The sequence below is a fragment of the Camponotus floridanus genome, unplaced genomic scaffold (assembly GCF_003227725.1).
Source record: "Camponotus floridanus strain SB8 unplaced genomic scaffold, Cflo_v7.5 scaffold1, whole genome shotgun sequence".
NCBI lineage: Eukaryota > Metazoa > Arthropoda > Insecta > Hymenoptera > Formicidae > Camponotus > Camponotus floridanus.
Genome location: NW_020229214.1, coordinates 200,568 through 221,251, shown reverse-complemented (window position 1 = coordinate 221,251; position 20,684 = coordinate 200,568). Strand labels below are relative to the sequence as shown.

General features: G+C 33.6%; 1 protein-coding gene across 11 annotated transcripts in view; it reads right to left on the bottom strand.

Moving 5' to 3' along the window:
- Nucleotides 1-403: 403 nt before the first annotated feature.
- LOC105253531 overlaps nucleotides 404-20,684 on the bottom strand; it is a 45,696-nt gene continuing 25,415 nt past the window's right edge. For 8 of the 11 annotated variants that reach the window (XM_011261624.3, XM_011261627.3, XM_011261621.3 and 5 more), the window contains 7 exons: nucleotides 17,490-17,691; nucleotides 16,088-16,339; nucleotides 12,862-12,867; nucleotides 11,548-11,771; nucleotides 10,445-10,536; nucleotides 3,382-3,574; nucleotides 404-2,186 (listed from right to left, as the gene is read on the bottom strand). In XM_011261624.3, coding sequence (XP_011259926.1) covers nucleotides 1,861-2,186; nucleotides 3,382-3,574; nucleotides 10,445-10,536; nucleotides 11,548-11,771; nucleotides 12,862-12,867; nucleotides 16,088-16,339; nucleotides 17,490-17,691 — 1,295 coding nt within the window. In that variant the 3' untranslated portion in view covers nucleotides 404-1,860. The remainder of the gene's footprint in view (nucleotides 2,187-3,381; nucleotides 3,575-10,444; nucleotides 10,537-11,547; nucleotides 11,772-12,861; nucleotides 12,868-16,087; nucleotides 16,340-17,489; nucleotides 17,692-20,684) is intronic. The other 3 variants (XM_011261629.3, XM_011261628.3, XM_011261630.3) reach the window with 3 other exon arrangements.

The window sequence follows — 20,684 nt, the reverse complement described above, 5'->3', positions numbered from 1 at the left end:
CAATGCAATAAATAGAAAACAAAATTATTCCGGAATAAATGATCATATCTTTTTAAATACAACAAGAAGAAAAGTTTAAAATATAAGCTGATATTCCTAATAAAAATCAAATAGAATATAATTTCAGTTACAATATTATGTTAACTAGCAAGTGCAATTCTTACAGATTATATTACAAAATTTTAAATATGCAAGAAATTTATAAATATTACGTGTAATATTTAAAAGATATAGAAATGTCGATATTTTTTACTCTCCCCAATTACAATATAAATTTGAAACATAATAAATTAAATATAAATTAAATATAAATTTAAAATATATAAAATATGAATAAAGTATATAAAACAAATTATAAATATAAATTTAAAGCATAATCAATTAAATATATAAATTTCTCACATGCATTCCAATGAAAAAAGCGCAAAACTGTCATATATTCAATGCAGAATGTCTCCATTTTTGCAAAAAGAAATTATAATCATATCTTTTCAGTTTCAACTTTCCAATCTATTTTTTATTTCTTCTCCTAGTTTAAGTTAAAAGTAGATTTTCTTTACTTTGAGTTATTTTCCAATTTAAAAGTTAAACGTGATTCTTCACGCAATACCGACATATTATCGGTGAAAGAGATTTGAGAGTCACTGCATCGGCGATAAATTAGGAACCATAACAGGAAGCCGTCTCTCTTTACGCGTTGCTATCTATTCCGGAATTTGCCTACATCAGATTTCAGGCAAGATTGTTGAGCGCAAAAAAGTCAATAAATCATCTTCGGCAAAATCGCCGATTTCTGCTTCCGTTTTACCGAAAATTCGGTGTCGCGTGCACAGAATGAAAATGCAAAATATCAATGTAAATACGATCGCGCTCGCATTTTCGCAACGTGCAAAGCACTGTGTAGCGTACTTTGCTTTACCCAGCGAATTTTTCTCATTTTGCACAACACCTCTTTGTCGCTTGCACTTTGCGCTGCGACAAAGGAAGCCGTCATCGATTGTGGCGTTTCCGGCGAACGGACGCGATAAGAATCGATGCGATTCCCCTCCCGTAATAATCTCGGGATTATGCGCGACCGATAACGAATCCGTCCGTGGTAATCTACGCTGATTGTTGCCTTCGGTGTCGCCTGGTTCGCTTGATTTTATTTTACGACTGTTTTATTTTACGACCCTCCCTCCGCGCGAACTCTTCGCGGTAACGACGCTCCTCTCGCAGAAAACGCAATCCCCCGTGGCCTATATTTACATTTTACGGTAATCGCAAGGATTGTACACTTACCAGGCTTCAGTATTAGGGGCGTTTTCTCAAAATTTATTACAGCTGCGAAAAGTCCGATGAAAGAAAGAGAGAGAGAGAGAGATTCATTTCTTTCAAAATATTTCATTAAATCATAAAAATGAAGGAAATCTAAGTGACGGATATATTTTTCAGCTCGTAATATTAGGAGATATTGCGGTACAAAACAAGAGATCCTAATCGAGATTTACTGTTGCTCTCAGAGTCACGAGAAGGAAATAAAAATGATCTCTCTAGATTAGTTTTGATAATCGGATTCCGCGCGTGCTTCAGCTCGCAGAAGAAACGAAAGCTACGAAAAATTACCCCGTCCACGGAGGGCTAACGACACACGACGTCGAGAAACACCCCGTTACAAAGCGATACGCACGTGTCTCCTTTTCTCCCGCGAAGTTGAGCGGTCGATATTCGTCCTCTTCTCCGACGAGGGTCGGCCTCATTGACCCCCCACGTACTCCAAGACAATCCCGAAGCGTAAGGAGCCCTTCGATGGAGGTCTGCCGCAACTCGCCAGACTCGCTAGATCACTCTCCTCGATCGAGACGATCGATCCTCGGAGTCTTACAGAACGTGAAGATTCTCGCAGCTCTTGGACTTGCTGTCGCGCGCCCAGACCTTGTCGAGCAAATTGCGCACCTTCAGGCTGGTGCTGGTCCGACTGCCGCGGTACTTTTTAGGCGAGTTGTTCTCCGAGCACGAGCCCAGCGGCGACTTGCTCCGATTTTTCCGCGACCTCTTCCGAAACATCTCTCGGGTCCTCTCGGGGTTCTCCAGCTTCAGACGGATTTGCGTGAGCAGGCCGACCAGCAGCTCGTCGACATTGTGATTGATGCCGACGGATGTCTCGATGAACTTGCAGTCGTAAGATGTTGCCATGGATTTTCCCTCTATAAAAATCGATTAAATTCAAGATGGCATCGCATACTCTGAGAATTTTACGCGACCGCGATTTATTTCAACATTGAATTTGCGCGTAAAATACGTCCTTGTAATTCGAGCATATGTGCTTTAAGATTAATTAAAGAGAGCGCCGCATTAGTTCGGTGAATTATTTCTAACATAACTGAATGTAAGAGACTTTAATTTTGGAAAAAAAGCATTCAAGGAGAAATAAGGCAAGTTTCACTGAAATCATTTATTTAAAATTTAAAAAAGATGGATGCTAATTCTAAACTATTCCCCTCTCTCTTTCCTTCGCTTGCAAATTGCATATAAATATAAGTATGTTATATAAATGTTATATAAATATTATACAGGGTGCATTTTAACTTTGCCATCGAAATATCTCGTAGATATTTTGTTTATGTAAAATTAAGAAATTACTTTAAACTTCATAACTCGGAAAGTACTTAATGAAAACTAACTTAATTATAGTGTTTTGCAAAGCTCTCGAGGTAAGACACAAGAATATGTAATAAAAAGTAGGGGGTTCCGTTTAAAAAAATTAAGTTAATCTTCAAATGACCACTAAATTCGAGGTGGGACCTCTAGGTCAAAATCAAAGTCACTATCAGATGTTCCCCTCGAAAATTTACAACTTTTGTTTGAAACATTTTTTCGTATCTTTTAGACTTTACGAGACATTTCAATGGCAAAGTTAAAATAAAACACCCTGTATAAATGTTATATGTAATATATATATATATATATATATATATATATATATATATGTATATTATATAAATGTTATATAAATATTATATAAATGATGATTTATTAAAAAAAGAAACGATGATTACGAGGAAGCTGCTACTAATTTAATCATGCTTAAGGGTATATTTTATGCACCGACGCGTTCGCCAGGGGGTTAAATGGTTTTCCTTCGCTCCACTGCCCTCGGAGAATTTGCATCAGGGCACGAGATGCTGCGTCGGTTCATTTAGATACATACATTGCGTTATCTGCGATCGCCCTATATCAGCGTTTCGCGTTAAACGCCACGCTCAATGATAGATAGACTTCTCGTTTGTTGAATACGCTTACAAATTTCCATTCTCGCGTGTCCTCGTAAACCATCCTAACAAACGACGTCGCAGGGGAAACGTCGATTATCGGGGTCAGACTGAGAAAAAAAAGCCGTACCTTCGGTCGATACCAGTCGACTGCGAACCAGGTCGACCTTGTTGCCTACGAGAATGACCGCCCTCGCGGACATATGGTCGCTCCTCCATAAGGATTGAAGGACCTCCTCGGCGACGCGCACCGACGCCCGATCAGTCGTGGAATAAACGACGCAGTATGCGTGCGGCTCGTACGTCGCGATGCAATTCTCCGCCTGCAAGCATTAATCATGACAGGAGCACATTAATACTAATGCACACCATCGAACCTCTGGCAAGCTCTATATCTCCACTTTGAAGCTCATTATAATTGATCATTATACATACATGATGTTCGTTTCATGTCGTTAATCTTTGAATCAATTTCAAAATTAAGCATACTTAATCAGAATGACAGTTCAGTTGCATTGTGTTGTTTCTTGTAGGAAAGTAATTTTATGATTTTCTGACATAAAAATTTTTCCAATTTTTCATCTTGAAATATATATTTTAATATTATTTAAAAAAGAATATTTTCTTATATACATATAAAGATTGAAGGAAACATAAGGACATAATAAAAATATAATAATGATATAATAATGATATAATAATATAAAATATAATAATGATATAATAATGATACAATAATGATATAATTAATAATGATATAATAAAGTCCAGAGAGAGAAAGGAAAAGGGAGCAGTCTATCTCCAATTTATAAAATTTGTTGCAGATAAAATAATAATTTCATATTTTGAAATTATTTAATTTAATTCTGGAAAAATTAATTAATATCCACAATGGAATATTTTATTTTAATTAAATTATATTATATATTTTACGAGTTAAAAGAAAAATATCTATAATTTTGCAACACATATATTTTTTTATTGTAGAAAGTTTTTGAAATCTTTTACTATTATTTTATTTAGTTTTAAAATTAAAATAGGTCTTTGAAAATGAAGAAAATGTATTTCTTCAAAATATTTCAAGAATTTTTTCTATTGAATTTCTTTAAATTCGATGAGAGCTCACATGAGAGCTCCATTATATTTTTCATTAATCTTTCCGCTGTAAAAATAGATGAAAAAATGTTTTTTTTAATTCAACGAGACGTGTTTTTGTTTAGATATATTATAAAGAAGCGCATTTCTTTTCTATGGATATTATAAAAGAAAACTTCTATAGAAATATTATAAAAGCAAGCTTGAAAAGTTTGCTATTGTGCTACAGGCAAAACTTCTACAAAAGCAATGTGTACAGATTCATCATAGTAACGTGTTTATACAGTCGCGATAAAGCATGGAACAAAAATCGAATAATATTGTGAAAAGTTGAAATAAAATTTATTTTGTTTTACAAAATTGAAATTTCCAAACATTTGATAATCTCGATGTTCTTATTTCTAATATCACAATAGATTAAAGGATAAAAATGTTCTTATAAAAAAAATTTCGTTGCGTAAAATATAGATTTTTTTCCAATTGAAATCATTAGACCGATAAAAATTAAAGGGAAAGCACCGGGAAAAGCAGTTCGTTATTCATTATATAGACTGAGTAACTCGATACCTTGAAGCTTGGCAGATTGGGTTTTTGCAATCAATACGTAAATGATGTTAATTCTTCAACTCTCGCATTTTTTATTTATTGTATTCTTTCTCCGAAAATATTAGCTTTCACACTTTTCAGTTTCCACTAGAGAGACGACATAATTAGTTGACTTTTAATTAAGATATTACAAAAATATTCATTTTAAAATAAATATTATTCTGCATTACACGAGAAAGCGCGTAATTATTGGTGCGTTAATTGCATGGTTTTAATTAAACTCGGGATCGTTAACGCACTATTACGGTGTCATAAGTAAAACCGAGCGGTTTAAAAAACGAGTGTCTATTTTTTTTTCATTTAAGTTTTATTTTTTCAAAGCACAATTTGAATTCCGCCGGTCATCATTGTCCGCTCGAGCGATGTAAAAGTTCTGGAACTGGATAATTGCAATCGCAGCATTATCGCGACACCCACTCGAAATGTTATAGGCTATAAATAATAATCCTCCGGGCGATATTTTTCGCCGTATTCTATAATTGGTGCTTGTAACGAAGTCCAGCTAAAACGAGATCTAATTTAGAAACAGAAGAGAGGCCACCTTGAAATTACTGTAAGAGGCATAAATTATATTTCCGTGGAGCTTTGCAAAAGTAAAACCAAGATTAATATTTCGATTAAGTTGGAGCGATTATCCCGACTGCCTAAATTTGCCTTAGTATAATTTGTCGTATTCTTCTGACTTAAATGTCGGTTTAATATAAACCGAAAAAAGTAACATTTATCTGAATCTCTCTTCTTGTACAAACGCAAACGACGTTTGCTAAGAAATATGTAATTTAAAATATTTATACAAAAAACCTCCTTTTAAACGTGACTCATAAAAGATGAGGATATTAAAATCTTTTCCAGACATGCTGGAAATATAAATAAATCCAATTGCTGTGTTTTTTTTATTAGCAAAAATAGAAGCCCGCATATGTGTTCGACTGAGGAGGTTAATCGGGGTTAGCGGTAAACCGCATTAACGCAGCCAACCGTTAAAGGTTAAGATCGCAACGGGAGCGGGCTCTGCGATTTTTCGAACGATTATACGAAAGAATTACCTTGAACCGTATCAAAGGCGCGACGCGTCTCGTGATATCGAATATATTCTACGGGATCGACCGCTCTTAACGGTCGAACGCGCGGTATGGCTCGGTGCTCGTCAATGACTCCGAGCACGCCTGGCTGAAGGCAGGAGAGAACGAGGGACGCTTCGTTACACCCTCAGATCCTTTTTCTTACCCCTCGAGGTTCACAGCGGCAGCCTCACAGTTAACTCGTCACGCGATAACTCTTACTTGGCCGGTTTCACGCAGACCGCAAATCGGACTGTCACGCTGTATTTGGATGCCAGACGGCGACCGCAAGCTTGGATTAACATGCTCTGCCGGCAGCTTTCGCACAACCGTTAATGTGAAATAATAATGATATAATAACACTGATTTTAAAAAATATACAGTAAAAAATAAAATGTTAATTATAACATTTTTCACGCGTCCCAGAAAGTCCACTCTAAATTTTGAGTTAAAATCACTCATTCGTCGTATGTTATTTATTGACAAACTAAACATGTTAAATAATTGACTCAATACTTTACATTTATTTTTGTTATCGTGACTTTAGTAGTGTAATGTAAAAATAACATACAAATTAATTAAAAATTACATGAAAAAATAATTAGAATAACTCGTAAGAAATTGTTGAGGACATTAACATACATAGTAATTATTTAAACTTAAATTAATTTGTAATAAAAACATTTGATTTTAGTAAATTTGATTATTTTTGTACGTCAAAGTTCAAGATTATTTGAAGATTCACTTTAATTTTTCTTAGAATGTTAAATTAATTTTGAGACATGTTGATTGTTTAACCCTTTAACTACGAATATGCATTCCTATTCGTCGTCTATTGACGACAGCCGTAGTTAAAGGATTAAAATTATGTTAAAAATACTCAAAATAATATTCCACTTCTAAGAGACATATACAAAGTGTTAAGTTATAAAATTGACATAAATGTAATACATGAAAATGTTATAAAAAATAATAACATATAGCTTATATGTTAATTTCACACATTAAAGTACTAATCAAAACGTGGTACCACAAGAAAATTTTAACATATGGGCGCACAATTTTTTAGGGACTTTAAAAATTTTTTTTTTAATATAAAACTTTAATTCAACTCGTTTCCTGCGAATTTTGTGGCTTTATTATAAATCATTTAAAGATATATGATCATTTAATCTTAATTACTTTTTATTACGAATCATATTCCCTTTGACAGTTATTCTCCAGCATTATGACTTCTCTCTTTTCGAAAAAGAAGCTAAAAGCGAGATTTTCTTTTTACATGGATGCTTTTTTAACACGTGCAAAATTACTTCGTTTTTAATCCTCTAATTACTTTTCAGAGTTATAAAGAAAAAGGACTATATTAATAGTATACAGAAAAATCAATGGTTGCGTGTTTATTTTACAAGTTCCTACACGTGGGATAAAAAGACGCAATTACCACGATTTGCTGAGGAACTACGTATGAAAGAGAATATTAATGCTCTTGGACATATTACTTGTTAACGTATTTGATTAAATAAAGCACACACACACACACACACACACAGAACGTTCGACTCTAAAACCACAACGTAGGGTCAAGCACTGACCTATTTACGCTTAACTTTGTTGGTAAATCTCGCTAACGAATTCACATAACTGCGAAATAAATACGAGACTATTCTAAACTCTCTCTGCTCCTCTTTTTCTTCCACTTTCTTTCTCTTTCGCGCTCTTTTAAATTCATAGCCAATGTTTCTTTAAAATTTAATCGTGCATGAGCTTCTTTTATGGAACTTTCTAATTTCTTTCCACTTTCTCTTTCCAAGTATTATTTACGAGCATTTTGCGAGATGAAAGCTAAGTTGCATCTTCAAATACGCAAAATATTCTCAACTTATCATTGTTCTCACCTACGATTAAATTAATTTAAGTAATCTTCTTTAGTGAAAATTTGGAGAATTAGCTTTCTTTCTTTGCAGCTCTCTATCTTTAACATCAATTATTATAATAATTGCAGGTTAAAATATCGTTAAAAATTCATTTGGAATTGAAGTTATCCTTGAACAAGAAAACCAACTTATTCAATTTAAAATTAATTCTGTAACAACGCGTCATGACATACATTGTATAATAATATTATGTATTTTCAGATATTGTCGAAGTAACCGCACGTTTAATAACAGCCATACAGTTAATATTATAAATGTATGTTTAATATTAATAAATAATGAATGCACATATACATATATATACATATATATACATATATGTACATATATATACATATATATACATATATATGCATATGTATATATAATTGTGAATTGCTGCAAACTGCTTATAAATTATAGCTTGTATAATATATTATATATATTATTTCACTAACATATATTCTCATTTTTGGATAATCTATCTTCATAAATATTACAGCTTTATTTACATCTCATATTTTATTAATGATATAATGCTGCAATTTCTAATTAAATCTTTAATGCAAGTTATATAGACTTCTTTGTAATTGAATTGATATTTGAAATTTTCGCGATGTATGTTACACGAATATTAGCATTGGCTTCTGGGTTTGAGCTGCGTAAATTCTTTATTTGATACTGTAGCAGATTGTTCTTTCCTGTTGAAGTAAACTGAAATGTTCACGAAACGTTGGAGTCAAATAAAAAATTTACACGGCTCTGATTCGGAAACCAATCCTAATCAACTCTGTAATTGTCCCTAGAATTATTCATTTATAAATTCATTAATTAAAATATAAAAGTAGTTCTTTCAATTTTTGTCAATTTCAAGTAAAGATATTTCAAATTAATTCATAAATTAATTTTATCATCATAAGGTTTACTTAAAATTGCATGAAATTTTACTCTTACATATATTTTATTTCTCCGATTTCAATAATCAAAATCCATCCATTCCTTATTATTTATTGACTAATTTTTCGACATTCTTGTCAAAATAAAAGATATTTTTCGAATTGATTGAAAGATGGATTGATAGAAACTGACGTGATGTCATAAATCAGATGTAGCATTGTAATTTGAAATTACGTCAGATCCTAATGCGCGAATATCAAGTCACGCTTATTTTTTTTAAATATAGAATAAATAAAAATTTAAATAATATAGTTCATTTTTTAGGAAATAAATTTAATTAAGGAAATATATTCCTTTATTCTTTATATGAATTAAAAATGATAAATTTCGTGAAAATTCGGGACAAACTTAATGAAAAGTTTTTCTTTAAAAAGACTGATAATTTTTTTATCCGTATTGGAAATTGCAACTGCCGCGGGCTTATCCCTGCGTAATAAATACGCATTAACTTAATAGCCCGGCCTAATACAATCCCGGGACTATCAACGGAAATCAGGATCTCGGCCTCGCGGCTTAAACGTGATTAGCGATCAGCCTTGACTTTCGATAATACCAAGAATAACATCGGCGCACAAGTCGTACCGGGCACGGCCTTCGGTCGTCGGAATTCGGGAAATTCAGAAGCCCGAGTTCGATCATCGCCCCCGCACCCCGAGCAATGTAGCAATCGTTTATCGTTTCGCCGACACACGCGAGATCGGTCGCGATCGCGCGATATACATCAGTTCGCTGTGCGAACGTACGTTTTAATTAAAGGGCAAATTCGATTGAAATTGTCTGGCGAAGCGTGGCGGCGGTTCTAGCCTCTAACCCTCCTCATTCATCCCCTCCTCTCGCCCGAAACACAGGTCTCCCATGAATGTACATCGCGGCCGAGACTCCCCCGCATCGCGAATATCGCGCCAGCTCGCCCCTGCCATGGAAAATGGATTTTAATTTAATTCCCGCGGTACAAAAGCACACACTCGGCATGCTTTCCCCGTGCAGCCTCCCTTTCAACCCTCTCCCTCCCCACGTTAACTCAATTACGTCATCCCTGTCGTCGTGAGAGTACTTGGTCCAAGATTCAAGGCGCGCGATCCCCCATCCGTTTGTTCAACGAAAATGAGAGGAGACGAGTCGGAGAGATCGCGAGTTTGCGGCAGAAATGATTAGTTCAGGGGCGCGGAAAATTAGCGACGTTAGCGTGCTAATCAGTGATCAATTGACTGAGAAAAATTCTGTCGACGACCTGCCTTGCTAGTCTGTTCCTTATCAATCACTGTGTATGTGTGTGTGTTTGTACATGTGTGGGTATTTTTATCTCCTTTTTCTCCCTTCTCGTTTCATTTAGCATGAGAAATTTATTGAAATTTTTGCCTAGTAGGGATTCATATATTACGAGTTTTGTTGAAATGAATATTTTTACCATTACTGTGACACGCAATACCAAGTCGGATAATATATTGTGATTTTTATCTCATAAAAATGTCAAAAATTAACATATACAATTAAAATACACGGTCTGTGATTATAGTGTATGATAATCTGATAACTTTTGACACTAGCGCTTTTAACTCACCGTCATCTCGGCGCAGGAGTGATCGATAAAAGTCAATTCCGATTCCTCACCGGCCAATAGCACGCTGACAGTCTTTTCACCAGACTCATCGTCTGCAAAGTATCAAAAATTAGATTTTTTAAATATATAAATTCTACAATAATTATCATAAAATAATATCGCAAATAAAACTTTCTCATTAAATTAAAAAATATAGTACTTAAATAATTATTATATTAACAATAAAACTTGAAATATATTTCTCATAAAATTATAAAAAAAAATAATTAAATTACAAATAAATTATAAATTATAAAAATAATTAAATTATAATTAAATTATAAAAAATGTTATGATTAATAAATTAATTCAATAATTAGTTAAATAATTATAATATATAATAGTTCAATAATTTAAAAAAATAATAGCTAAATAATTAGTTAATAAATAAAATTGAGACGTGGAGCTAATCTTATAAAAATATGACTGCTTTGAATCAAATAATCATTCCATGAAATACTTTTCGTTTCCAATTCACTCCAAATACTAGAAAAAAATATGCAGATATTCATAAAATATAAATCGAATCGAATCGAATCAAGTTTTCTCATCGGTTCGGGACAAACTTGACTATCCAATGAAATCGAATAAATCGAAATAATTCTAAAACCGACGAGCATATTATTCTCGACAATTTTAATTATTTATTGCAATTACAAATGTGAGGATTGCAAAATTTATTTAAAAAAATGTATTTCATTCCTTTTCTTTATTCATTTTTTACACAGAGTTTTCGTGCATATAAATCTTTGAATGAGATTCGAGGTAAACGAGTATCTGCATTCAAGTCGGATTTGATATCGTTCGCGTACATATGGCTGAAATACGTTCGGGGATCCGGAAATATCGCGTGCCCGGGCGATTCCGTGCCGCACGCACGATTTTTCCGTGTCCGTCCGGGCGAAATAATTGCATCGCACTTTATACCGGATAAAGAGCAACACGCTCCGCCTGTTCGCGTTCCGATTCATTCAATCGGCTTTTACGGCTCTTTCATCCACGACGAAGGAGCCGTCGCGTTCTCGATCGGCCGTGGATTGGATTTTATGGCGCGGTCAACTCACCGATCGAAGTATCGTAGGCGTGCAGGTACTCGGAGGTCATAAATTGAGACACCAGGGAGCTCTTGCCGACGGCGGGGGCGCCCAACATGAGGACGCGATACGGGGCCGGACCCTGGGACGCGCTGCTCTCCCTCGAGCTGGCCAACGAACCTGCTGCCGAATTCCTCGCCGATCCCGGATACGAGGCCGTCAGGTGCTCCGTGCTGCGCCGAATAGAAGAAAGGCTAGGCGCGTATCGAGATTAGCATGGGACATGGCTGTACCGTCGATTTATATATCATATAGGGTGTTTCTTAATGAGCGCGAAAAATTCTATGAGATGATTCCTTATCGAAAATTAAGGGAGGTTTTTCATATAAACATATACTCTTACTCCATTTTGTTTTCTAGATTTTTAGATTTTTATTATAATTTTGTTTTTATTTCAATTTTTCCTACATTTACTCCAATTTTATTTTTATTTTAAAATTTAACTTCTCGTAATTCGAAACCTATGCTATTTAGCATCGTGCTGTGCACGATAACGTATTTTATTTTTTTTCTTGAAACCTACTAATTTTATGAAAAAAATAAAGGAAATAAAAAAATTTCTAAATAAATCAAACTTTTTAATGAATATTTTTAGATGATCATATTCCGGCCCATTAAAAAGTTCTGATAAAAAATTGAATAGGGGTTGCCAGTTTCATCCCCTTATAACAATATGGGCGGCTAAAAAAAATAATAAATAATCTTTTTACTGGTAGAAAATATCTACTTAATTTCACTTCTTTTACTTGTTCAAAATTTGAGAAAAAATTAAAATCTAATTTTTACCCCCATTTTTGGAGGAGTAACTCCACAGAAAGGGATGTAAGAGTATATGTTTATATGAAAAATCCCCCTTAATTTTCGAAAAATCATCTCCTAAAATTTTCGCACTTATTAGAAACATCCTGTAAATCGGGGTGGAAAAGGGGTCCGCGAGACACAATTTGCTTGGAAATTTTCGAGAAATAAAGAAAAAGTCAATCTTTGTTTTTCGTAGATTTTTCAAGCGACAATTTTGAGAAAATTTCACGGGTTACTTAAGTGCATTAGAAAGTACAGATGGTTGTCACGCACATTTAACCTGGGAATACTACAACTTTTTAAAATTAATATTACATAAAATCGCATAAAAATGCAAACTGTGTTTACTCTACTGCAAAAAATTAACAAGGTACTTTTCGATCTTTTTTATTCATTCCATATATCCATGTAAATATAATAATAAATTTTATAGAAAATATTATAGGGAAAATATGAAATATTATTTACTGTAATATTACTTACGGGACGCTTTTTCGTACGTTGTAGTATTCCATGTTAAAGAAAATGATTATCATTAATAAAACATGAATTTGAAAAACTACTTAATTAAGTACATTTTAAAAAAAAGATTGCGATAAAGAGTGATTTGCATTGCAAAAAATATAATTTAATGTAGTAAACATTATATTTTTTAAATGTTCATTAATTTAAATTGAAATTTTTGTTGCATTTTTTACTCACTTTATCACATTTTTTTAAATATATTTAAAACGAAATAAAAGAGTTTATATTAAGAATAAAGTAAAATAATACGGGAGAAAGAGAGAAAGAGAGTTTCCACTTGACTGCATAACATTATCAGATAAGTTGCCTCTTGCGAGAGGACATTTATGAACGGACGAGAAAATATGAATACTTCTGTTGAAAATTATTTAATTTTATGGTACAGGTAATCCAAAACAAATGAAAAGGAAAATTATTTTTTTATACAAATAATTTATAGAAATTCTTACATTTCATATATTTATTTCATATACCTTGCCTTCCTCCTTTCTCTCTTTTTCTCTTATAAAGTGTTATATGTGCATTTTTCTTTAAATAAATAATAGTACTTTGAGAAATGTAGCGTTTTAGTCGAATTTACTATTTCAGTAGATGCCCGAGAAATAGGACTGCAGCTCGAGAGCTTAATTTACTAAAGCCTTTTAGCCTTTATTACTCGTATGAATCGTTGAGTAACAACAGGCTACATTTTTGTCTCGATATATCTTTCCTCTGCGATGTAAGTAAATAATAAAAACATTACACATATGATCGTACGTCTCATAAAATTTTTAAACTTTGAAGACATGTTCTATGAGGATATAACATGATTTTATCTGGCGGAAATTTCCTCGGCTGTACGTGCTGCCTCTTCGCATAAAAATTTCAGAATTTCCAATGTCAAATATTTTAAGCAATGGAGTGTCAAATCAAGATTCTGTTAAACTCCACTCGAAATTAACTGGGAAAACTCTGCAGCTCGGAAGCTTAATTTACTAAAGCCTTTTAGCCCTTAATGTTAAACACATTTATAATTATAAACGTTCTCCGGCTTAAAATTTCGCAGAGAAAAGGTCAAGTCCGACTTTTGTCATGAAATATGCGCCTGCAATTAAATTTTAGGAAATATTTTACACATATACTTCTACATTATACACTGTAAAAAATATTCTGCAAACATTGTATCGGAAATACGCTTTTTTCTCTTCGTTTTATATATCGATATCGAACTCAATAGGATAGCATCTAGAGAGGGAGAAAGAATCGTAATAGGTTTATTCAATCGCGCGTGAATATTCAACGTTTTGTACCTCGATCAGTAAAATCTGAGTAATAAGATCAGCGTTTATAACGACAGGATTAGTTACCAGAGCCATTCGTTCCATATTTCGTTTATTTATTTCGATAATATACGCTGTTATACTTGTATATTTAATGTTATATCATACATGTTGTTTTAAAGCAAAGCTTGGGATCACAGATCAAACGTGTTTCATATAGCAAAAGTTGTATTTTGAAAAGTATTTTGTTGTTTTAAAGCAAAGGGATCACAGATCAAACGTGTTTCATATAGCAAAAGTTGTATTTTGAAAAGAATCATTATTAATTATTATTAATTACAATGTTATTATTATTTGCAAATGTTACCTGCAAAAATAATAAATTTCCCCGCGGGAAGATGAAGTTCAAAATTAAATTCCTTTTACGCAGAATTTTAATTTCAGCAAACATCAACATGTGTGACATACAAACTACTTCAGATCCAAAATATTATACAAGCTGCGATACACTCAGTGCGTAACATTTCACGTAGGAAAAATATCGTTTTGAAGTGTAAAATACAAACATACGCTTCAGGAAACGAGAGATATGGAGTAATATCTTATATCTCTCAAACGTTTACGTCAACTGCAGTAGTATTTATTTGAAATAGTACTTATTTGAAATCCTATATCCAGAACCTCTCGATATATTACATTTGCACGATGTTCGAGGACCACGCTTTAAGGTCCAACGCGCGTGTCTACGTCACGTCAATGCCACACGTAAACTCACGCGTTCGATCTAGAGCGACGGCCCGGCCCGGCTCCTACGACAAGAAGAGGGTGAACCGGAGATAGAGGCCGGAGATATTCTACGGCGGGCTCCTTCCGAGCGGAGCAGACGAAGTAGTACAATCGCAGATATCGCCGACCGGCCGTGGAGTAATAAGTGGAACTGTCGATATTGTTACGGCTATCGACACTCCGTTAACAAAAATACATTCTTGTCAATTTTCCCTTGAAATCCCCTTTATGCCCCGTGAATAAAGAAAATAAGTTTACGGCGATAGGGAACATTATTTTATGAAGATGGAGTCAATTTTATTGATGGTTAATATGACTGTCTAAATGACTGGTTAAATGAAATATGGAAGTCGAACTTTTACCTTCATTTCCATATTTCATTTAAGTAGGGAGAATACGAGATATTATTTCGCAAGTACAGTGTTGTTCAAAAGTACACAGTAAAAAATAAAATGTTAATTATAACATTTTTCACGCGTCCCAGAAAGTCCACTCTAAATTTTGAGTTAAAATCACTCACTCGTCGTATGTTATTTATTGACAAACTAAACATGTTAAATAATTGACTCAATACTTTACATTTATTTTTGTTATCGTGACTTTAGTAGTGTAATGTAAAAGTAACATACAAATTAATTAAAAATTACATGAAAAAATAGTTGCAATAATTCGTAGGAAATGTTGAGGACATTAACGTATAATAGGAATTATTTTAACGTAAATTATTTGTAATAGAAACATTTGATTTTAGTAAATTTGATTATTTTTGTATGTCAAAGTTTAAAATTATTCGAAGATTCACTTAAACTTTTCTTAGAATGTTAAACTGACTTTGAGACATGTTGATTGTTTAAAATGATTATGTTAAAAATACTCAAAATAATATTCCATTCCTAAGAGACATGTACAAAGTGTTAAGTTATAAAGTTGACATAAATGTAACACGTAAAAACGTTATAAAAATAATAACATATAAGTTGCATGTTAATTTTACATTAAAGTACTAATTAAAACGTGGTAACACAAGAAAACTTTAACAAATGGACAATTTTTTACTGTGTATTAGGGTCCTGATATTTGAAAATTGTGGAGAGAATGTTTCCATTTCGTGGGATGTGTATCGCGTTAATTGAGCTTACCTGGAATTGCTGGATGCAACGCTGTTATTAGAACGCGACCTGCGACTCTTGAGGGAGTCGCCCCGGTTCACCACTCCTTTGCCCGTGATACTGAAATGCCGTAATCTGTAATATTCCTCCTCCACGCCGGTGTTGGGCATACTCGCCACTCGTGATCTCTGTTGCGGAAGACACAGGTAATTTGGTCGACCGGAAGAACGACTGCCGGGGGCCTTCACCGACTGCGACCGGCTGTGATGGGGACTTCCATATCTGCGGTAGAAAATGACACGATTGCTACCATTCGGATATACTGAATATACATGGGATGGAATCCCCAGAAGGAAAAATCAATATTTTACGAGATATGGAGTGTTGACGATCTTTATAAAATATCTCCTAAAATATAATATATATTTCTAAATAATTCTTTTGAAATTCTTCGAAATAGTTTAACAATTGTGAGTAAAAGGGGCTAATAAATATGAGTGATAAATAAATTACAAAGAACATCCATTAAAGTTAAAAATATAGAATTTTGAAAAACTTTTTAAAATATTTGAGAAACACACATTTAATATTTATCAAAAAAATCAAAATCTTTCTTTTAATCAGGCAACTTTTTTATCATTTATAATATTACACGTATCTTTAAATTTAAATCAGGATAATCCTACTATCCATAATTGAATACTTGTTGATGGAACAGATTTTTTTTATTCATAATGCTTGTGTGTGTGTGTGTGTGTGTGTAATATTTTTCCGAAATATGGATTTTTCCTTCTGAGATATCCTGTATAAGTCCGTAAATATTGAATATCCTCGGTTAAAACTTCCGACAAGATTTCAGAGAGGAAACTTTTCCTCTTACTGCGATCGAGAGAACACATCAAATTATTTTAAGATACATGAAGGAGATAATATTTTTATTAAGCTCTTTTTTCATATACATATAACTAAGTAATTTCTGTTAGATTTATTTATTATTTATTTATTTCATTACATTATACATATAAAGTGCTATTTAAAATTTTTTTTTAATATCTCAACATCTTGCTCGACGTTTTTCAAATGTATCATTGAAAATATTATCGAAAATTAATTCTGAAAATATTACTAACTAATAATTATGCAAAAGATCCAAGATGATGATGATAATATTATATCATGAAAAATCAATAATAAAGCGTGTCAGTTTAATTTTGGTCAGCAAATATTCTTAGTTCTCTTCTAAAAACAAAGCTTTATCCGCGCCAACAAATATAATCATATTAGGAGTTTCAAAATAGACCGGCCAAGTCTCATCCATTAGTTACATCCCTCGGACATTCAAATCTTCACGAAGCCTGTATGGCCGAGAGATCGACCGTGTCGTTTCATAGCAACCGAGAAATCGCGGCGGCGATCAAGATTACTCGCTCACCTCATCTCGAAGTCGTGTATCTCCTGCAGGGTGAGGGTGTTGGCGACGTCTAGCAACTGCCGCATGTTTTCCTCGCGTCGTCTGACGTCGGCGTCCGGATGCAGCAGGATCGTCGCCGCCGGCGCGTCCAGAGATAGGGATGGCTGTTGTACGACGATTGTCGCCTGGGTCGATCGTTTACCGGCGCCGCCGGCGCTTCCGCCTTTCGGGTATGAAAAATTCACCATCCGTTATCCCTCATCCGGGCTTGTTTGCTTGTTTTGCGGGTCACGAGGACCGACGGGGTAGAGAAAGAGCTCGTTCTGCTTCGTCTCCGGCCCCGTCTGCTTCCTCGTGACCCCCTAAATTCCACCCTAACGCGTTTTCGAGATTCTTAGGCTCGCCCTTTTCGGTTCCCTTCCTCGAGGCGAGATCGCCAGGAGGGTGCGTTTTACGTCAGATGCGTGCCTGGCGACATATTCGCCTTTGTATCCCGACGGAACCGCCGTCACTCGTCACTATATTATCGCTGATGATTGTGCCTCGCTTCCGATATAACGGCAGAACTTCGATAGGATTGACATCAATTGCAGCGGAACAAGTTTCGATATTGTGATATTTGCACAGGCTAGGTCAGAGATCATTATCTCCAGAGATTTTCCACAGTTGTGATTAGATAGAAAATGAGAAAACTATTGTAGCTTCTCTCGTAAAAAAAGAGAACAGAATCAATTAAAATGATTTTTTTCTCTTTATCATTTAGGTCATATTTTACGCTATTTTCCAGTCTTATCTAGCTTACATTTATTTGACATTTATATAAAGTATGTCAAATCGATGGCGCTGCAACTTCCATCTACGGAGTCTTTTGCCAAAGAGTGGAGAATCAATATTCCCTCAAAAGACGTGTCGAAATATAAATACCCAGCAAATACCAAATAACTGTTTGTTATAATTTTTCCCACTCAATAATATAACTGCTACATATTATATAAATGTTATATAAATGTTATATAAATATTAATTGGTGTTTGATAGTTTCCCAAATATAAACGAATGAGAAATAAGAGTGTAAAAGTTCGTTCTCTGATTAATTTGACAAGAAATATTAATCTGCGGCTCGCGGCTTGAGAAAAAAAAAGTATTTAGTATCGGAATCTGATGTAATTTAAAAGCGCTGAATTTTAAATACGTTATACACTCTTTCGCACTATACATATATAATGCGTCGAACTAATTTCAATTTTTTGATGAGTTTGATATCAAAGTTTAAAGGTGATTGCTCAGCTGTACCGTATTTCATATAATAACATCCAATTAAGTTTTCGTTAAGGAAAGCCAGCTTGTTTTCAGAATCGATTACACAATTCTCCTCTAAAAGTCCAAGGTGAAAATTTTCGCACCAATTACGATAATTACTTTTTTGAAATTTTTTGAAAACATTCAATTAAGAGAGGAAATTATTCGATTAAATGATATATTCGAAATAATAAAGACCGAAAGGTGAAAAAAGATTCACTGGCGATCGCATCGATTGGCTCGCGAATCTGTAGATGGATATTCGCTTTGAACAACTTTTGTAATTACTTTCCGAGATAAATTAGATTACAATCCTAACAATAATAATCACAGCATGATCCTGCTATGTAGAAGGTAGTTGTGGCTCATAAACTTTTTTCATCCGAGATTGTTCTCGGTGTAGTAATTTCTAACCCAGCCTGAAGGTCGACAAGGATCTTTAAGACGAACAAACTCCTCGTTTAAACAAAAGTTTTGCAATCTGCGAACTCGCGCAATTGCAATTACCGAGATTCCATCCGGCACTGACGGACGGAATAATAACGAGGATTGTGGGTAGCGAGGACGGCGATCCCACGGATATCATGGTGTGTGTGTGTGTGTGTGTGTGTGCGTGTGTATGTGTGTGTATGTGCGCGTGTATGTGTGTATTTGTGTATACAAGTGAATAGAAACAAATAGGTAACGACAAAGCGTGATTCGACAGCAGGAGTCGCAAGCTGCATTCTCAAGTCTTCTCTTTCGCGCTGTTAAACGATGCGACGTAGCCAAAGCAAGCCGATCGCGTTGCAAAGATCGATATCGCGCATGGATTGAAACAGGTTTTGAGTTCTTTCGAATTTCATTTTTCAGATTTCTTATCTTGCGGATTCGATTCGACACGATTCTGATCGAACGTGATGAAATTAAGATTAATTCTTTCGAGCTCCTCTTTTTCTGAACAGTATTTATAATGGAATATAAATATACTCTACACAGTAAAAAATAAAATGTTAATTAACATGTTTCACATGTCCTAGAATGTCCATTCTAAATTTTAATAATTCATTCGTATATTACTTATTGACAAACTAAAAATGTTAAATAATTAACTCAACACTTTACATTTATTTTTGTTATCGTGACTTTAAGTGTAAAAATAACATACAAATTAATTAAAAATTACATGAAAAATAGTTACAATAACTCGTGAAAAATGTTGAGGATATTAACATATAATAGTAATTATTTTAACTTAAATTATTTATAATAGAAACATTTGATTTTAGTAAATTTGATTTTTATACATCAAAGTTCAAGATTATTTGAAGATTCACTTTAACTTTTCTTAGAATGTTGAACTGACTTTGAGACATGTTGATTGTTTAAAATAATTATGTTAAAAATATTCAAAATAATATCTCATTTCTAAGAGACATATACAAAGTGTCAAGTTATGAAGGTGACATAAATGTAACACATAAAAATGTTATAAAAATAATAACATATAGATTGTATGTTAATTTTACATTAAAGTACTAATTAAAACGTGGTAATACAAGAAAATTTTAACAAATGGACGCACAATATTTTACTGTGTAAAAGTAATATTAATTGAAATTTAAAAAAACATCACTGTTAAATATATAAAATACACACATGTAATATTAAATAAAAAGTAGATTAATTATAAATAAACTACGTATTCTCTTTTGCATAGATAAAATGTTGCAGTTTATGTATATCAAATGTGTCTTGTTCAATTGAAGTCAAACTCGTGAAAACTAATCTTAATTGCATTCAATACGATTAGAATCTTTTGTATCGAAATGCTTAAGCATTTTCCTATATCTATAACAATGAGATAAAAATGAGATCTGAACGAAATTATACTAATTCGATCAACATCGCGGCTCTATCGCCGATGAATCTAGCATC